At 37.4% G+C, this 21190-nt stretch overlaps 1 protein-coding gene across 9 annotated transcripts in view; it reads left to right on the plus strand.

The window, feature by feature from the left end:
- The window catches only part of serpinh2 (serine (or cysteine) peptidase inhibitor, clade H, member 2), an 89801-nt gene extending 80926 nt beyond the window's left edge, over positions 1-8875 (plus strand). For 8 of the 9 annotated variants that reach the window (XM_048185857.1, XM_048185856.1, XM_048185859.1 and 5 more), the window contains one exon: positions 7601-8875. In XM_048185857.1, coding sequence (XP_048041814.1) covers positions 7601-7906 — 306 coding nt within the window. In that variant the 3' untranslated portion in view covers positions 7907-8875. The remainder of the gene's footprint in view (positions 1-7600) is intronic. The other variant, XM_048185861.1, reaches the window with a different exon arrangement.
- Positions 8876-21190: the final 12315 nt, after the last annotated feature.

A 21190-nucleotide genomic window follows, 5' to 3' on the forward strand; every position in this document is an offset into this window, starting at 1 on the left:
GCGTGATGCTGCGAGGCTGAATAAAACAGTTGCTTGGAGTTGCTGAAGGCTCTGTGTGCCACTGGTGAGGCCATCTCCACCCCTTAAGTTCCCATGCACCATCATGTTGTATAGAAAATAGAACATAGAGCCGACTGCAGGGCTGTTTCTTCTTGTGCGTTATTCATGAGCTGTATGTTTTTGTAGTTGTGTTTATTGATGTAGGCGCTTGAATTATGCTACGGTATAATGCTGGAGAGTAAGGATGGGCTACTTTTGGAAAACTTTGGCTTGAGAAAGAAACAGACAGGAAGAGAGAGTGGGAAGAGAAGAACGTAGAGACGCTCCATTTCCACCCAATGAGCAGCATTAGAGCTGAACCATGTTTACACAGCCCTCCTCCTCGCTCCATCACACACTCTCTCTCTTTTTCCTCCATCTGCCCATCACATTTACTGCATTAGTTGGGAGTCTGTGTGCCACATTACTACATGATATTCATTAGCCTCCTTTCATCTGTTTCCAGTGCTGAAACTACTGTACTCATCTGCAGAGCCATCACTCAATCCCGCTGCCTCCTGGGCACGTCTCCTCTCCGTAAACGTGTCATTAATTCATTTGGGGGCTCGCTGCACCTAGGGAGGGTTTACCTTTTCCTCCTCCGGGGTGTCCTATGAGCTGCGTTGGATTTTGTAGGAGTGAGGCCAAGCTTCACTAGGCTCAAATGACTCAAAGCTAAGCCGTGTGGCATCTTGGAGATCTGGGATAAGTGAATATGCGAAATGAGCATTTTTCGATCGTCGGACCCCGGGGGGCTTCTCGGGTGAACCCTTGCATGACGACGGCCCATGCTGAATATTTAAACGCTGATTGTTTTTAAAAATGAAGTGACCTCAGCGTATCCGCACATCTCGAGAGGTGCCGCCATCCCAAGGAGAAAGAGCGAGACAAAGAAAGAAGCATGCTATTTATAGAGGCTGTCACAGTGCAGGCTGGGAGATGTCTGCTAATGTTGCATGTGACTGTAATTGCCGGAGACAGCGTTGTCGTAGTAACACGCGGTGCCATGTCACCGCTGTGGCAACAAGCTGCTTCAGGTCAAGACTGTGCGGCCCAGGAGCGGATCTGCATCTATAGTGCCGGAAAACATCAAAGTTACAACGGGAAAGCTGGAGAGGTGCAAGGAAAAACCCTTTGAGACACACAGAGAATTAATTAAGGGGAAGTAAATGCACCCGATGCAGTGTCAGCCTGTATAGCAAGGACATACAGCCATGAGAGAGGACGAGAAAGCATCAGGAGACAGAGAGGAAAGACTGTCACTCGCTGGAACATAAATACATGCTTAGATACAAGCCTGGACATTCGGATCAGAGCAGGAAAAAGACAGGAAGCGCATGAGAGCAGGCGAGAGAGGAATTAAACAAGCGGTGGATGGTCAGATGAGGAATGAGGATGCCACAGAGGTGGCTGAGCGGCCGACAGGATGAGGCAGTGATGAAGTGATGGAGGAAAGAGGTTTGAGAAGGAGAATAATGGATGAGGACAATAGAAGTGCATTAGTGCAGGTGTGTGCCGAGACTGTTGAGAGAGAGAGAGAACCGCAGAGGGTCGAACAGCGTTAGTGAGGTGACAGCCTCCCCCACCTTTCTCCCTCATTATCAACCTCTCTGTCCATCGTTCTCTCATTTTCCACCTTTTTTCCACTTTAACAACCCCTGTGCCAGCATCAGGGCTGTGCCCATTCAGAATTGAATTGAGAATGTCTTTTAATTGCTGAATTTGAATTGAAGTAGCGAACAGGATGCAAAAATACTTCAAAGTCCCTTTCGGAGAAAAGTCAGTTCACTCGGTGGCCATATTTGCTATGCCTCTGGGCAGATATTTCCGGCATGTAAGACCAACTCCTATCTACAGTACTTGAATGGGGAAATAGCAAAATCTCAAAAACTTGTGCCAAACTCACATTTAAATAACATATTTCAAATAAGCAATAAAACTTAATAAATAATAAAACTGTCCCATAAATGTATGCTCAAATAGCAGAAAAAAGCAAATTTTTCAACTTGGTCCATTGAAATGGGAAAAAACAGATAGACTCAAGACGTGAGCACATGTAAGACATCCGTCTAGTGCGTGTTTACATAGAAAAACATGGCAACACAGTGGATTACAAAAACGGCTTGTTTGCGAATGGCCCCTTTTTCTGCCATATTGTGAATCGCACTTTCTCCCATTTATACACTCTAAAAAATGTTGGGTTAAAAACACGAGTTAAATCCAGCGGTTAGGTTAAAGGTGCCCTAGAACTTTTTTTTAAAAGATGTAATATAAGTCTAAGGTGTCCCCTGAATGTGTCTGTGAAGTTTCAGCTCAAAATACCCCATAGATTTTTTTTTTTATTCATTTTTTTAACTGCCTATTTTGGGGCATAATTAGAAATGAGCCGATTCAGGGTGTGTGGCCCTTTAAATCTCGTGCTCCACGCCCCAAGACCTCGCGCTTGCCTTAAACAACATAAAAAAAGTTCAAACAGCTAATATAACCCTCAAAAGGGATCTTTACAAAGTGTTCGTCATGCAGCATGTCTAATCGCGTAAGTATGGTATTTATTTTGATGTTTACATTTGATTCTGAATGAGTTTGAGGCTATGCTAATGGCTAATGCTACACTGTTGAAGAGATTTATAAAGAATGAAGTTGTGTTTATGAATTATACAGACTGCAAGTGTTTAATAATGAAAATAACAACGGCTCTTGTCTCCGTGAATACAGTAATAAACAATGGTAACTTTAACCACATTTAACAGTACATTAGCAACATGCTAACGAAACATTTAGAAAGACAATTTACAAATATCACTAAAAATATCATGATATCATGGATCATGTCAGTTATTATTGCTCCATCTGCCATTTTTTGCTATTGTTCTTGCTTGCTTACCTAGTCTGTTGATTCAGCTGTGTACATCCAGACGTTAATACTGGCTGCCCTTGTCTAATGCCTCGATCATGGGCTGGCATATGCAAATACTGGGGCTGTACATATTAATGATCCCGACTGTTATGTAACAGTCGGTGTTACACTGCAAAAAATGCTGTTCTTACTTAGAATTTTTGTCTTGTTTTTAGTCAAAATATCTTAAAGTTCTTAAATCAAGAAGCATTTTCTTGACAAGTACATATTATTTTCTTGTTTTCAGGAAAAATAAATCAAAATTAAGCATGTTTTTCCTTAAAACAAGCACAATAATCTGCCAATGGGGTAAGCAAAATAATCTTAGTCCAAACTGAAAACAAGATTATATAGCTTATTCTTGGTTTGAAATAAGATTATTTTGCTTACCCCATTGGCAGATTATTTTGCTTGTTTTAAGGAAAAACTTACTTAATTTTGACTTATTTTTCCTGAAAACAAGAAAATAATTTTTACTTGTCAAGAAAATGCTTCTTGATTTAAGGTCTTTAAGATATTTTGACTAGAAACAAGACAAAAACTCTAAGTAAGAACAGCATTTTTTGCAGTGTATGTTGAGATTCGCCTGTTCTTCAGAGGTCTTTTAAATAAATTAGATTTATATAAGAAGGAGGAAACAATGGAGTTTTGAGACTCACTGTATGTCATTTCCATGTACTGAACTCTTGTTATTTAACTATGCCGAGGTAAATTCAATTTTTGAATCTAGGGCACCTTTAAATGTTTGCCCAACCTGCTGGGAGGTTTTATTTAACTCAACTATTGATTATAAATTACTTAAACTGAACCCAAAATGTGTTGGAAATTAACATGTATTAATATGTTTAATGAATAATAATTAAACAATACACATTTATTAAATTGCTTATTAATAAATGTTCACCTTATGATTATTATTGTTGCCTCTAGTAATTATGTGTCTGACTTTTAATTTCCAACCTATTTTGGGTTAATTTTAAGACAGCCATATAGTCATTTTTAAACAAGAGTTAAGTTAAATAAAACTGCCTAGCACGTTGGTCAAACATTTAACCCAACTGCTGGGTTAAAACAACCCAATCGCTGGGTTTTACCATTTTCAATGGTATTTCCATTTCCATTTCCAACTTGGGTTGTTTTTAACCCAGCATTTTTTAGAGTGTAGGAATATGAGTGAACAAAATTATAAACACAACACTTTTGTTTTTGCCCCCAATTTTCATGAGATAAATTCAAAGATCTGGTTTGCCTCACGCAGTGCAACACATCTCCTTCGCATAGTTGATCAGGTTGTGTGTATATATATATATATATATATATATATATATATATATATATATATATATATATATATCCCTTGTGCAACCTTATGGACATTTTTGTCCATTTCAGTTTTTGTTATAAGTGTGCCTTTGTTAATGCCAACTACATGAATTTTGGCTCAGGTGTTTATTTTTATTGGAATTTTAATATTTTACCCTCATTTCCTTCAAAAAATCAATTTTACCCTCCATACAAAAAATACTCACACTCAGCAGCGTTTGGACAAAAATGTCCACATTGAAACCCATTAAAACTGCAATTTTTTAACCCAGGGCCATTTGACTATAAAATGATACTATATTTGCAAATAGGCATTCATTCTATCGGCAAGGCTTCAAATTTGACATTTTTACCATTTTTTACTAGATTGTGCCATATTTTCAAATTTGGCATATAAAAGAAATACTCGCTTTATTTGTGTTTTCTACTTATGCATATTATAGAGTCAATTGGAAAAATAATGCAGCTATAATTGTGTGGGGTATGTTGGTAAGGATGTCAGAGTGTAGTTTGCATGTGTTTACTGAAAATTTAATGTGTGTAATTAGTTTGAAAGAAATTATATCGTACTGGCAATCAAAAATCCCACAGGGTCATAGGGTCATGTGTAGGGCCATGTGAAAAAAGTCAAAGAAGGTTAATGAGCTTTGAGGTTTTTCTTTTTCACCCAAACACGCATCTTAACCCTTGATTACACTTTTTCACATGTTTTTGTACGGAGATAAAAGGTGTGCTTGAATTTGAAGTAGAAGTTCAGAAGCCTCTAAAACACATTGTTTTAGATTTCACCACAAGAAAATGCTGATTTTTTAGTCTGGTAGATTTTATACAAAGTTTGAGTTCACACAGGTGTCCTCACAGCCAAACCTATAAATATGTGGTGCTTGAGGGGTTGATCATTTCATTGTTCGAAGAGACGTTACTCAGCAGAGGAAGCTCTGAAACTAGTGCTGCCCACTGACAGTGAGCACACAGGTGCATTAGAAGCGTGGATGTAAAGAAACCGATTTGTAAAGCGTTAAAATTCTGAAAATTAATGAATGTTTGGTATCTATGGAAAGAACAGATGCTGGTTAAAAAATTGACATCAGTGAAAGTGGAAAAAAATATGAATATATAATATTTCTATGACAGTTTTTTTTGGCATGGACATTTTTGTCCATTATGGACCTAAGTGTTACTTTTTGTAAACAATCTGACACTACATAAAAAATATAAATGCCTCAAAATTAATGTTGTTGTTCTTCATTGACCCACCCAAGAATCTAATAAGCAAAGAAAAAAAATTCTGCTTAGCATTTAGTTTATGAAAATAAACTACTATTTTTAATTTTTTCATTTAAAAAACACCTATGGCATTATGTAAACAAACCAGCATTTAAAGGTTAAAATTAATGAATGTTTGGTATCTATGGAAAGAACAGATGGTTAAAAAATTGACATCAGTGAAAGTAGAAAAAAATATGAATAAATCATATTTCTATGACAGTTTTTTGGCATGGACATTTTTGTCCATTTTGCAGCTATGTGTAACTTTTTTTTTTTGCATGCACAAGGGATATATATATATATATATATATATATATATATATATATATATATATATATATATATATATATCATGACATCACATCGCACTTCAGCTTCACATCAAATCTTCTGTCCAATCAAATGTTCTCTAGAATCTGAAGTCCCGCCCCCTCCTACACTATAACCAGACACTGAAGCTGCGGCTGAAATCGGTCATTTGTTTACACATGGTGAATGGCACATCTATTGACGCGAACAAAGTCCGTTTTCGCGTTAGTGTCACGTGAACCCTCGCAGAGCAAGCCCAGTCTGCTCTGGCTCACTGACACGAGAACACAGAGCGGATCATATCCGCGGGCCGCGAGTCAGCTCAGACCATGAAAGGTATCGGACCCATTTAGATTCTGTACAGAATGCTGTATTTTAAAGTGATATAGAGGATATTAGGTGGTGGAGATTAGAAGGAGCAGAGGTTTTACTGAGTTTAATGGCTCTAAACGAAACACTATTAGCTATTTTTAAAAAGGGGTGGAGCTGTTCGATATGTCCCGCCCTGTCTTCCTGTTTCAGTTGAACTTACGTCAACACATTGGATAATGCTTGCGCATTTCATGGCAATTCACTGGGCCTTTAAATAGAAAAGAAAAGTTGACAAAGCCTTGTTTGAATAGTTTTGTTTTTTTAGGCCTTTAAATAGATCTAGAGAAGTATATATATTTCATCATATTTAGTAAAAAATTTCCTTCTGCAGACCAGGGTGGAAGGACATTTCTTTTCCCAGAATGCACAAATGTGTTGCTTTTATTTGAATTGCCATTCTGCCAATCTGATTCAAATTCCAATTCAGGCTTCCTGTCAGGTGAGGTCTGTTCAATTAGAATTCCAATTCATTTATTGATTTGTAGCCAAATCTTTAATTCTGAATTTAGCGCAAAGCTAACTAGCACACCAACTCCATTCCCATTATTTTTGCAACAAGATAGAGTGTGCATGCGCTCTGCTTTAATTACAATAGTCATTTAGGCGAGAGTGCTTAATCATTCAGTTAAAGTACTTGCCATTCGCTCTCAGCTTTCACAAACAAGTTGGGTGTCTCTCAATCTTCCCACAGCAGTTCACTTATTATCTCCTCTTCCTCATTCCACCATCGCTCTCTCCCTCTCTCTCTCTCTTTCTCTCCCCATGCGGGTAACTGTCGTTTATCCAGGATCTCATCCAGGGGGAATATAAACTACCTGTCAGCGAGCATCTTTCTGCCAAATTCATATCTGAAAGGAAAACAAAAGTGGGCTGAGGTCAGAGAGATCTTTTTTAAATTATTCATAAGCAGCTCTCCCTCGGCCACCGTCTTCAGCTCCTGTCGCATGCTTTGTACCGCCTGCGCTGCCAACAAGGGCATCTGTCATGACTTTAAAATAAAGGGGAGACAATGAAGAGGGGAAACAACCGGATTTTTGAAACATTGATTTACAGTGACACTCTTTATGTTTTGCTTTCATTTGTCGTTTCTACCTGTCTGAAGAGGACCACTGTTTTTTTTTTTTTTCGTTTTTTTTCCACCATTGGGAGTCATAAAGGGCCATGAATGTTTAATTTTTCAAGGTCTCTTTTGGCTCATATTTGTGATTTTATTTTACATAGTCTGCATAATTGACTCGCACCATCATTTGGAGCAGAGGAGGGTTTTAGGGTCTAGTGTTCACCTGCCTTCTGAATCTGTGATCATTTAATATAAAAACAAATTAAATTCTCTCTGTTTTCTTGCACTCCCCCCCCCTATTTTTTTCTTTTTCCCTTCTTGCTCTCACTCAGAAGCAGCTGGCCACATTGGGCCTGGTAGACGCATGGAACGAGACGTCAGCTGATTTCTCCTCCGCATCAAGCATGGGACAGGGGAAGCTCCACTTGGGAGCCGTGCTGCACTGGACGTCGCTTGAACTGGCCCCTGAGTCTGGCAGCATCGACGATATGCATGAGGATGAGGAAGTGGAGAAGCCAAAAATCTTCTATGCGGATCATTCCTTCATTATACTAGTCAGGGACAACAGCACTGGTGCATTGCTCATGATAGGTGCTCTGGACCACACTGACGGCCCTGCAATTCACGACGAGCTGTAGAGCCAAAATACTTCACCCTCTGGCGCTGACAGTCAGCTGAAGTGCCAAAATGGCTGACCTGCAGGTATTGACAATAAACTGACCCACTTATCCACTGCAAAGCCACTGTCTTTCATCTGTTGTTCTTGTGTTACGCTTTAGTTGTTTTACAGATATGAAAGAGCTTAGGATAGGATGTAATTAAACTGATGTGTAGGCCAGCACAGAATCCACAGAATTATTCCTCAGGTTTCGACAGAATTTGAATGTCTTTTATTCACGTCCTATGCATCCCTTCAAATTGTATTTTTGTTTATTAAATATTAGGGTTCATTTGAAAAAGCTTTCAGCAGCTATTATGAGCGAAAGTCACAGATCTGTTAGAAGAGAGTCGCACAACAGGTTAGAGATTTTTAATTGATCAAAATCTAGATTTTAATTGTTCATGCTAATTTCTGTATATTTTTATAACCCTTGCTTTCATCTAGCATTCACTTATAATACTGTTAAATATATATTTTTAATCAGATCTCTAAATGAATTATAGTTTCAATAATACTTTTAATTATTAGTAATTGCCTAAAGGGATGGCTAAATTCTTGTAGCATTTAAAATTGAATTGTGTTTTTGTTTTGTTTTTCATTTTTGCATAAATTTGTTTTAATTTGAAATTTCTTTTTATCAGTTATCAGCTATAACGTTAAAATAATTATCTGCTTATCAGTATAGGTGAAAATATCATGCATTCCTAGTTTGCAGCTTAGTATATGAAAACTAATGGTGCAACTGCACAAACTGAAAGTTTATAAAATGCATTTTTTTATTATGCAGTTTTTTAATATGTAGTCAAGGCTTTATTCAAGCTAACACACAAAAAAAGGCAGACTTGATACTGAAACATCAACTATAAACAAAGTATCTTCTTGCCTATTTTGTGTGTGTCCCTCAACAATGATGTTTGATTAAATTTGAATTTAAGGATGCTGTATATGTCCAGTGTGCGACCAGATTCGTCTTTCACTTGATGTTTATTTCTGCAGTGTCACACCTAGGTAGTCCTTCCAAGTGAAATCTCAGTGGTCCAAAATCCTGTTCCAATCAGTGTGAAGATCCTGTGTGGGCCTCATGATCTAGTTATATTTAAAATACCCTGGGTGAAGTTCTTGTGGTCAGTTTGTGCACTAGTACAGTACATGCGTTTCTATGTCTGCAAGCCATTCACAGCAGAGACACTGACTGACAGCAACACTCACAGTGATAGACGTGCACTGCGATGAGATCGTCAGTGAGAAGCTCTGAAGCCAGTGTGGTGGGTGTCAACTACACTCATATCGACACACTGACACAACTCATTCCCTACTGTTACTGTAAGGAAACCCACCATGGTGACAGCCAAGTGAACACATGCTGATGCTGAGATACTGGAAAAGACACACCATAGACTCTTACACTGCAACCCAAAATGACTCCAACCGCTGTCGACATGTAAACACTTCTATATCTAACAGTGATGGGTTTTTAAGTTTAGATTTTATTTAGGGCTGGGTAAAATGTTTATCAAGATGACATTATATACTCAGCTCTTTGGCTGAACATGATTCAATTATGGACAGTGGTTCCACGTGATTGAAACAAGTAAAACCCAATAGAATCAACCATGTACAACTAACTAAAATCAGTGGTGTTCATGTAACTTGAATGAATGGTTTTAGTTTAACTTAAATTAATGGTTTTCATTTATATTGAATCATTCAAATAATCCTACAATAAATGCTTCTTGTTTAGTCCTGTGATTTACATAAACTAAACATAACTTTTCTTTACACATGTGATGTTCAGTGTTGGCAGTCCAGTAGTGATACTGGTTTCATCCAGAGCACCACATTGTGTTAAAGGTGGGGTAAGTAGTTTTTCAAAAACACTGTTTGGAAGCTAGTCAGGCAGACGCCAACAACAAACGTGTAACCAATCAGCATTGTATGAAGGTGTATGATGGTCGAGGAGACAGAACCATAGACTGTAAAAAAAAAAAGATGGACGACGCGACGCCGCTTCCTTCCATTGTATTGAACTGAAGCCAAAATGGGCCGATGAATGGGCGCTGACACATTACGCAATACGTCAAAAAAAAAAAAAAGTTTGGAGCCTGGGCATGCGCAGAAGGAATCGTCAGTGGAGCCCGGAGTCGGAGTCGCGATATCAAACTTCCGCTCAGACGGCTGCGTCATCATTGATGTATTTTAAATAGACTATAAAAATCATACACAATTTAAAATTCTACCTATAAAATAATAGGCTATTCTGTTACTAGAGCAATAATATTTTTGAAACAGCAAATTCAGTAGATGAACTCAATATAATATGCCACTAGAAACAACTCTAAATCGTCAGAAACGGTCCTGCCATTTTAAATCAAGTTCAACTAACGTTACAGGAGATCGATTGCTGTAAATAGAGTAAGCTATCATTAGTTTTGTCCTGCTAATTATTATTTTATACCCATAAAAATAATAAGTAACTGCCAGATAACGATCACCTGCTTTTTCCCGACATGGTTAACATTAGGTGTGTTATCTTAACTAATAACATTTATTAATTAGCTTATAGTGCCCACATTTAATGTTACAGAAAAAAAGTTCAGTGATCCGTCAGATCCTGTAGGTCGGTTAGTACAGTTTACTGCTGAACAACTCATTTTGTTGGTGTTAAATAACAAAGAAATCGAAAATTAACAGCTAGTTAATACATCTTCAATCTCCCCTCGAAGCTCCGACAGTCCTCAGACAAGCTGTCAATCAACTGAGAATCATGACGACACACCCTGTTTTTATAGCATCAAATTGCTAGCTAAAATTTAAATCATCACAAAAACGAACAATTGAATATATATCAGCGTGATAACAACTACCCTAAATGACCAAAACCATCTTTCAGAAAGTTTTATTTGAAGCAGAATTTATTTTTAAGTTTTCACTGAAGTCTCATTCGACTGCATTGAGAGGGCGGGGTTAAAGACCTGTACTGCATCCAGCCTCCAGGGGGCGATCAAAGAGCCCGCAGCTTCACTTTTCAGGACGTATGAGACACACCCGGACAGAACGAGCAGGGAGATTAGAAGAAAAAATGCAGAAAGAGAGATATGACAAAGTACAAAAGAGCTTAAAAGAATATCACTGGAATGAAGGTTTATGACTGGGCAAGTGCTTTAGGACCCGCGTTTATATTAGTAAAGCTTCTTAGCTCTAGAGAGAGCTAAGCGGGAAGGCCTGAAAACAGATGCGGAGGCTGCTTTGATTCCGCTTCACATGTGAGTAACACTGGGTTTGAGTGTCATTGATTGTCTGGAGCTGCTGTGCTGTTTGCGAGCTGCACACTTGTTTGTATTCACTCTTGTGTACTGTACGTTCATTTTTTGTGATTCCTTGTCATTTGTTCATCATCAGCGCTTTATTCTTAGTGAAACATTTTGTTGCGTGTCAGTTGTGATAAACGGACATCCACTCTCAAATTGCGTGTGTAACAGTGGCCAGCTAGTGAGAGTTGTGCAGGTAAACCACTGCACACTGATGACCGTTAGAGAATGAGGTGTTTAGCGTCATTGTTAGTGCACTCGCTTTGCCTGCCAGCAGCGATTGGGCCGGGGTTCGAGACCGACTCGGAGGAGGGTGGTTAGGATTGGAGGGCGAGTTTTGGAGGTGGAGCAATGAAGAGAGGGGTGGGTTTGTTTGGGTTGATTTCAAATAGAGCTGGGCAATACAGCTAAAAAATGTATCACGATATAATGTTTCATATTGTTCGGTAGCGATAATTATTGATTTTTTTTTTAATAACCTTAAAAAAAAAAGAAAAAAAAAAAAAGACCAGTAGAAAAAAGTTTGAATTTAACCAATACATTTTTAATTAAGGCCCTCGAAAAAAATTGAATTTATCTTGGCAAGTTAAATAACAAATAACATGGAAATGACATACAGTGAGTCTCAAACACCATTGTTTCCTCCTTCTTATATAAATCTCATTTGTTTAAAAGACCTCCAAAGAACAGGCGAATCTCAACATAACACCGACTGTTACGTAACAGTCGGGATCATTAATATGTACGCCCCAATTTTGCATATGCCAGCCCACGTTTCCAACATATAAAAGGCATTAGACAAGGGCAGCCAGTATTAACGTCTGGATGTGCAAACCAAATCATCAGACTAGTAAGCAAGCAAGAACAATAGCGAAAAAATGGCAGATGGAGCAATAATAACTGACATGATCCATGATAACATGATATTTTTAGTGATATTTGTAAACTGTCTTTCTAAATGTTTTGTTAGCATGTTGCTATGTACTGTTAATTGGTTAAAGTTACCATCGTTTCTTACTTTTCACGGAGACAAGAGAGCCGTCGCTATTTTCATTTTTACACACTTGCAGTTTATAATTCAAACACAACTTCATTCTTTATAAATCTCTCCAACAGTGTAGATTACCCATTAGCCACAGAGCACTTCAAACTCATTCAAAATCAGAAGTAAACAATATAACAGAACAATACTCACATAATCCGACGCATGCATGCCGCATGCAACGACACTTTGAAAGATCCATTTTGAGGGTTATATTAGCTGTGTAAACTTTGTTTATGCTGTTTAAGGCAAGCGCAAGCTCTGTGGGCGGAGAGCACGGGATTTAAAGGGGCTGCAGCATAAAATCGGCGCGTTTATAATGATGCCCCAAAATGGCACATGTGGTATTTTGAGCTGAAACTTCACAGACACATTAGGGGACACCTTGCTTATATTACATCTTTTAAAAACATAATCTAGCACCTTTAAGGCAAACAGCAAATAATTTTAAAACTAAATAAAATTTTTTCTTAATTTTAATTTTTAAAGAAACTTACTGACAATTCTGGATAAATTGAAAACTTTTTTGTCTCAAACTGAGATATGATTCTGAATGAAACTAAACGAAAAACATTAATTTACTAGAGGTTCTGACAAAATATTAATTGCTGCTGTCTTTTTTAAAATTTTTAATTGATTTGAATGAATTATTTAAAAAAAAAAAAATTCTATGTATGATTCAATGACTCGCTCATAAATAAATACACTTGTTTCATTACTGGATGAATCAGTGTATTTGAAAGAATCTGTTGAATGAAGATTCAATGTCAAATAAATTTAAAGGGATAGTTCACCCAGAAACGAAAATTTGATGTTTATCTGCTTACCCCCAGCGCATCCAAGATGTAGGTGACTTTGTTTCTTCAGTAGAACACAAATGATGATTTTTAACTCCAACCGTCGCCGTCTGTCAGTGGTATAATGCAAGTCAGCGGGAACTTGGACTATAAGAGTAAATAAAACACGACAGACAAATCCAAATGAAACCCTGTGGCTCGTGACGACACATTGATGTCCTAAAACACGAAATGATCGGTTTGTGTGAGAAACCGAACAGTATTTATATAATTTTTTACCTCTAATACACCACTATGTCCAACTGCGTTCAGCACTCGCTTAGTGAGGTCTGATCGCGCTCTGACAGCCAAAGTGATGTCTAGCACTCATTGAAGTATATGCGCGAGACATCACTGCCGTTGTCAGAGCGCGATCAAACCTCACTAAGCGAGTGCTGAAAGCAGTTGGACATAGTGGTGTATTAGAAGAAGAAACAAAGTCACCTACATCTTGGATGCGCTGGGGGTAAGCAAATAAACATCAAATTTTCATTTTTGGGTGAACTATCCCTTTAACAGTCAAATTCAACACTTTCACCTGGTGGTGAAACAATGTAATCGATAACTTGGCGCTGAAAACGACTTATTTTCTTTCAAAAGCTGATTTGCTCAGTTTTGATCGATAACATAGACATTAGTGTTTATATCCTAACTATAAACTTTTATCTCAGTACTTCTGTGATAATTTGAATATTTATAACACACAGAAATAGTATAGTGTGATAGTGTGGTTGAAAACACTGTGCAGCTGTTTTTACCGACATGACAACTGCTCTCTCAAGACGAACTTTGAAGTAGATCAACTGTAAGACGTAAGGAAACCATGAAACTGCAACACTGATGAGCTGATACGTAATTTTTTATTCACAATCTCCTCGTCGCCAGCAGGTACAGCACTCATTTTCATGTATTTGTGTATTCTGATTTCATGTGGCGATTGCGCAACGGAACTCCACAGCAACTTGTTTGCGTGTCACTCGCAGCATGTCTGTTTGCTTGAGAGTTGTTCATGCAACCGAACTTCATGTCTGTTTACATTTTAAAGCATTTAAGTGAAACTATATTGAGAGTTATATCAAACATTTTTTCTATCGTTATTGATTAAGACGTACCGTCGATAAATATCGATACCATTTTATCACCCAGGCCTAATTTCAAATATCAACAATGTCCAACAGCATTTTTGAAAAACTACTTACCCCACCTTTAAAGCAATTTGAATTGTTGTTAGCAGGTCCTCAATCCAAGCACAAGCTCAATACTCACCATAACCCCCAAAACCATAACCCCAAACATAACAGAAAATTTTAAATTCCAACATAGAACATTAAACGTTAACAAGTCTCTCTATTTTCTCATCTTGCTAAAAAATGCATAAAATAACACTTTATTTCAGCATTTACTTCAGCCCTGTGCAAAGCATGAGGGGAAATGAAGGTCCTGTTTGATTGGGTTACTTGATTGAAACATGTTATTTCAAAATGAAAACATCAACTGTTTCAAGTCAGTTTAACATGAAGCAATCGTTTTTTGAACCAGAAACCTGATAGGCTGGTGTTAAAGCTGCAGTCCGCGATTTTTCCTCTTTGTCGCCATCTCTTGTTTGAAACCTGCAATTGCAGTCATATGCGGAACAGTTATCTGTACGTGCGTTGTGCCTCGGCACAGCTCGTCAGCGCGGATGAATCTAATGCTTGCTGTCAGTCACCGCACCGGTGTGGATACTGTACTTCAGAATCACAGATTCTACATATTGAAAGTATGACCAATATAAGAATTTTCACTGGAAAATATCATCTGAACAAGTAACGTTTCTGCCACTTTTGTTCTGACCAGCTGAGGAAAAAAGCATTAAGCCTACAATAAGTCGCGCTGCCAATGATGATGAAATTTAACAATCGCTTAGCTCGGATCATGCTAAACTGTGCAAATTATTATTACTGTTATACTTTGTTCTCAAATCGTTAATGTTAACAACATCAGCATGACTATGACTATGTGTATATTAGCGTTACCTGTAGATTTCAATTTCTGTAGCCACTCAACAGTCCAAAGTCTTTTGCTTTTTGACTATGAGTGAATCTCCAGTTGTCACTGATGATTGTCATTTGGACCTTTCTGGATTACAATCCACCATCAAAATGATAAGTTTAATTATTTCAGCTGCTGTGAGAAAAGGCTATAAATGATCCGCTACCAGCAGCATCCTCACATGATAAAACCGATTAGCCTGGACTCCTTCCTTTCTGTTTACGGACGTGACGTAATGACGCACAGAGGAACTGCTGCATGCTCAAATTTCCCGCGGAAATCCACCAAGTCGCTCTTATTAGAAAACATTATTACAAGCTTACCGTTGTGAATCGAGCTAAGATAATGAGATAGTTTTGAACACTGGCTGGTTATGTATTTGCTCAAAAATTGATTTTAGATCATTTTTAACCAAAAAAAAGTTACGGACTGCAGCTTTAAATCAAAACTGTTTAAATAAAGTGAACGGCATAAAAATATTTTTGTTTGAGTGTATATCAGTATAATAAAATATCATATAATATAATAAAAAGTAGGTCCCACTTTATATTAGGTGGCCTTAACTACTATGTACTTACATTTAAATTAATCATTTGATACAATGCACTTATTGTGTACATACATGTTTTTACATTGTACTTGCAATTTAAAAATACCTGTATGTAATTACATCTGTAATTAATTTTTGTAATCACATTTATAATTACCATGTTGACCCATCCCTTACACCTTAACCCACCCTTAAACCTACCTATAGCAAACATGTCCCTAACTTTACCCGCGTATCCACCTGAATGCAGCAAAAGTGTTTTGCAATATGAACACAATAAGTACACTGTACTTATTTTTTGATGCAAGTACATAGTAGTTAAGGCCACCTAATATAAAATGGGACCAAAAAAATCTAATTTACATATTGTAATATAAATGACAGCAAAATCTCTAACTATAGACACTTTCTATCGTCACCATGAGGCTCTGACACAAGAAGGTCACCGTTCTCTCTGCCACATCTCTATATATTAATTTCTCCCATAGCTGACTCATCTTCCTGGACAAACTTACCCAAGCAGATCAGGGACCCCAGAAGAGCATGGGCTAAGCTGGCAGCGCTGCCCCCGCCCCGGGATCACTCTCTCGGGGAGCCAGATCACTCACCCGGGCTGTTATTGATGGGGTAGGCTTAATGCTAATGGCGCTAATGACTCGAGACTGCCGTCAACAACGCAGACAGATGATAAACCTTTTAATCTTTTAATGCCTGCCCCAATCAATGGAGGCCACGGCCGTACTACTTCATGCCAGTTAAACGGTGTGACAAATCATGCCATAAATTAAGAATTTACATGTTGATTTTATACCCCAAGACTTTTTGTATTTGTTGACTTTTCTTTGCTACTGCTGTGGTAGAGGGGAAAGCTGTGCATGACTCGGGAAAATTGCCTGTATTGTAAAGTAGCGTTCTGTAGAAGTGCTTGTACTGTAATATGGCTTTGGGTTATAGTGCTGCATTCAATATACTGAGTGCACCCAAAAATTAAATAAATAAATAAATAAATAAATAAAACAAGTAAAAATGTAATGGCTTAAGCCAATAAAGCTGTTTGCAAGGCGGGTTTACAAGGCTATAAGGCTTTTAATGTTTCAATGAGCGTATTAATCAGCTTCCATTTTACGCAGCGCTTTATTCATTTAAATTCTCCAGAGTGGAAACCTCTCAAAGAAACATAAAACGAAACAGAATAACTATGTTATAAAAATGGCCAAAGTACTGTATCCTTATCCAACCCCTGTCCAATAATTACATGAGCGACTGGGCCAGAGATATTAAAAGTAGCTGTGATATTGGAACCGTCAGGCCTTTTAAGCATGGACGCTAATTAAGGGCCACTGGAAAAAGTGGGATGTTCGGTGGCACGACGGATTTTTCATCCTCTCAGCGACGGTTCTTTCAGCCAATACAGCACATAAACACAAACTGTTAGTTTTGTCCCTCCACAAATGAATTATTAAGAAATAAAAGAAGCGAATGGGGGGTGGGGGGGGAGAATCCCTGCCATTAATCTTGAAAAAAGAGTGTCCCTACACGGCCATGTTTTATTAAAAGCTTTGAGGGCAGTTTTATTTGATTACCTCAGAATGCTTCGGTTCCCAACGCTGGAAACACATTTTAGATGGCTATTATTTTTACAGACCGAGTGTGTTTGCGGGTAAAAGGGGGTTATGGAAAGGCATAGATGGATTCTTTTAGATGGAAAAAAGTGTAAATGCATTGTACATCTGTCCACATAAGGAACATCACATGTTTGTCCCTGTTGGTGATGAACGCGTAAAGTCAAAACGTGCACGCCGCTGCCTGCTGCTACCTCTTCTACAAGGGCCTCGGCATGCCTTGTGAATACCGAATAGAATGTGACGATGTTAAAAAATGAGTTACGTAATTATCCTCCCTGAAAACCACCAGAAGAATGTCATTATTCATTTGCAACTTCTAAAACTTTTAGAGGGACCCAGATGTTGTGTTCTGGCGATGACATGAGGCTCTCATAACCCTCTTGACTTTATAAACGTGTGTGAGTGAAACAGAACACTGTGAGCACATCCGTCCCTTTCAATGTACGGTCCTCATATATCATATGCGTTGTGAACATAAAGCATGCTGTGCTGCTGTCAGGGACTCGAGGCCTGAGGCTGTAACGAGAGCGCATTATTTTTGCCCAAGCTCTCATTAGCTTTGCTGATTCGTGCTCGCATTCTTTTCAAGTCAAATTCATTATATGGCGTTTCTCCCCAAGCAGGTCTCTGCAGGACAGGAATGATCAGTGGGCGAGGCCATTAACAGAGGGGCATTTTGAGAGAGTTACCTGATTTGCTCACGTCAGAGTGTGGGTAGGGTTTAGGGGTGGGTGAAGGGGTGAAGGGGATCATTTTCATTGCATGATATATAAATACTCAACAGTTTGAAAATACCCACAAATACAGAAACACTTTTGTTCCGCAGAGACCTCATACTCTTTCTCCCTGCTGAGACCTACTCATCATACACAGAATACTGCAGTGATTAAGTTTAGACCAACCCAGAAGTTAGCAAAGAAAATTCTTTGACTAACAAAATTCTTACACGTTTTGTTTATCATGATAATCTTCACAAATATATAACAAGCCATTTTAGCTTGAAATGTTCCCATAGTTACTCGTCATAATTGCATTTTTACTAGTAAGAATTAAATTGGAGAGCTCTACAATGCAGTGTAAGTTACAATTACAATTAGAGCTCTACAATTCAATTATTGCTAACTACAATGACAGAGCTCTGTAATTAAACACTTACTAGTAACAATTCCAATTAGAGAGCGCTACAATTGAATTTTTATTAGTCATGTCTCCATTGACTTTTATTTGTTTTTAATTACAGAGCTCTACAATTGAATTTTTACTAGTAAGCATTCCAATTTGAGAGCTCTACAATTTACTTCATAGTAACCAGTGTTGGGGGTAATGCATTACAAGTAACTTGAGTTACGTAATCAGATTACTTTTTCAAGTAACTAGTATCGCATAACAAAATATCCAAGTTACTTTTTCAAATAAGTAACGCAAGTTACTTTTTCACATTTATTGACTTACAGCTCTCCTGTCCCCATGTTGAGAGAAATAAAGGTTTTATGTGCGTTGTGAACATGATGATTATTGTAGTTCTAGACTAAATGTAAACGCATTTACTCATCTCACTTGCACAAAAACATTCATTATTCCTCAAAATGAATAAAAACAGTGAAATGCAATCTCAGAATTTTATGCAAACCTGTTATAACTATATTAATTACACAAATATACTTTATGTATTTAATTTCACTTTATTAACCAATGTCTTTGTTGCTGACCTTCAATGATCTAATTCAACCATACTAAATAAGCAAAAAATTACTTTAGATTAAGAGTGTTGAACTGAATACTTCTCCTGTATTCTATTCTTCTTTAATCCAGAATGGCAGCACAGCTGAAAGGTTTGTTTAAGCTGCCCCCTCTACTGTACAGGAGTAAATATACATTTCCTTCAGCCTGAGGCTTATTAATCTCACTTTTGGTGTGTAAGGGCCTTAACATTTGCCAAAAATAGAGCTTTTTTGTTGTTATTGAAAAACAAACAATCAAGCCCAGGTGAGAAAAAGTAACACAAAAGTAATGTAACGTATTACTTAAAAAAAGAAAAAGAAAAAAAAAGTAACTAAGTAACACAATTAGTTATTTTTGAGGGGGTAACACAATATTGTAATGCATTACTTTTAAAAGTAACTTTCCCCAACACTGCTAGTAACCATTGCAATTGCAGAGCTCCCTAATTCAATAACAGAGCTCTGCAATTATATGTATCCTAAAGGGTTAGTTCACCCAAAAATGAAAATTCTGTCATTAATTACTCACCCGCATGCCGTTCCACACCCATAAGACCTTCGTTAATCTTCGGAACGCAAATTAAGATATTATTGTTGAAATCCGATGGCTCTGTGCATGAGGCCTGCATAGGGAGCAATGACATTTCCTCTCTCAAGATCCATAAAGGTACTAAAAACATATTTAAATCAGTTCATGTGAGTACAGTGGTTCAATATTAATATTATAAAGCGACAAGAATATTTTTGGTGCACCAAAAAAAAAAAAAAAAAAAAAAAACTTGTATAGTGATGGCCGATTTTAAAACACTGCTTCAGGAAGCTTTGGAGCGTTATGAATCAGCGGATCGAATCAGCGGTTTGGAGCGCCAAAGTCACGTGATTTCAGCAATTTGACGGTTTGACACGCGATCCGAATCATGATTCGACACAGAAGAATCATAACGCTCTGAAGCTTCATGAAGCAGTGTTTTGAAATCGGCCATTACTAAATAAGTCGTTATTTTGTTTTTTTGGTGCACCAAAAATATTCTTGTTGCTTTATAATATTAATATTGAACCACTGTACTCACATGAACTGATTTAAATTGGTTTTTAGTAGATTAATGGATTTTGAGAGAGGAAATGTCATTGCTGGCTATGGAGGCCTCACTGAGTCATCGGATTTCAACTAAAATATCTTAATTTGTGTTCCGAAGATTAACGAAGGTCTTATGGGTGTGGAACGGCATGAGGGTGAGTAATAAATGACATTATTTTCATTTTGGGGTGAACTAACCCTTTAAATGTGTTTTTTTACTAGTAACAATTCAATTAGAGAGCTCTGCAATTGCATTTTTGCTAGTAATAATTGAATTAGAGAGATCTCTAATTGGAATTCTTACTAGTAAAGATTAAATTGTAGAGCTCTGTATTTAAAAATGAATGGAAATCAATGGAGACATATTCACTTGTAGAGCTCTCTCATTGGAATGATTTCTAGTAAAAATTGTAGAGCTCTGTAATTAAAGCCAATGGAGACATGACTAGTAAATTATTTTGTAGAGCTCTCTAATCATAATTGTTACTAGTAATAATTGAATTGTAGAGCTCTAACTGTAATGGTTACTAGTAAAAATTCAATTGTTGTTACATACGCTCCCAGGAAGACGAAGACGAATGTAGAAATCCAACAAGGTTTATTAACAAGGCTTAAAGGTAATCCAACAACGTAACAGTGTGCTACAAAGCAGGTTCACACAAGCTTTCACACAAACAATACCGGACAACTAAAGGGTGAAAAGGCAGGAACTTTAAGGTTAATAAGGGAACTAATGATGAACACCTGCGATGATTAAATGAATTACCATGACAACTAAAAGGTGGCGGGAAAACAGAACAAAGGAAGACATGTGACATGAAAACAAAACTAGAAGTCCATGAAACTAAGATAAACAAGGCATAACTGTAACAATTGTAGAGCTCTGTAATTAAAAATGAATAAAAGTCAATGGAGACATATGACTAGTAAAATCCATTTGTAGAGCTCTCTAACTGGAATTGTTACTAATAATCATTGAATTACAAAGCTCTAACTCTAATGGTTACTAGTAAAAATTCAATTGTAGAGCTCTGTAATTAAAAATGAATGGAAGTCAATGGAGACATGAC

This window comes from Megalobrama amblycephala, linkage group LG3 (assembly GCF_018812025.1).
Source record: "Megalobrama amblycephala isolate DHTTF-2021 linkage group LG3, ASM1881202v1, whole genome shotgun sequence".
In the NCBI taxonomy this organism is placed as follows: Eukaryota; Metazoa; Chordata; class Actinopteri; order Cypriniformes; family Xenocyprididae; genus Megalobrama; species Megalobrama amblycephala.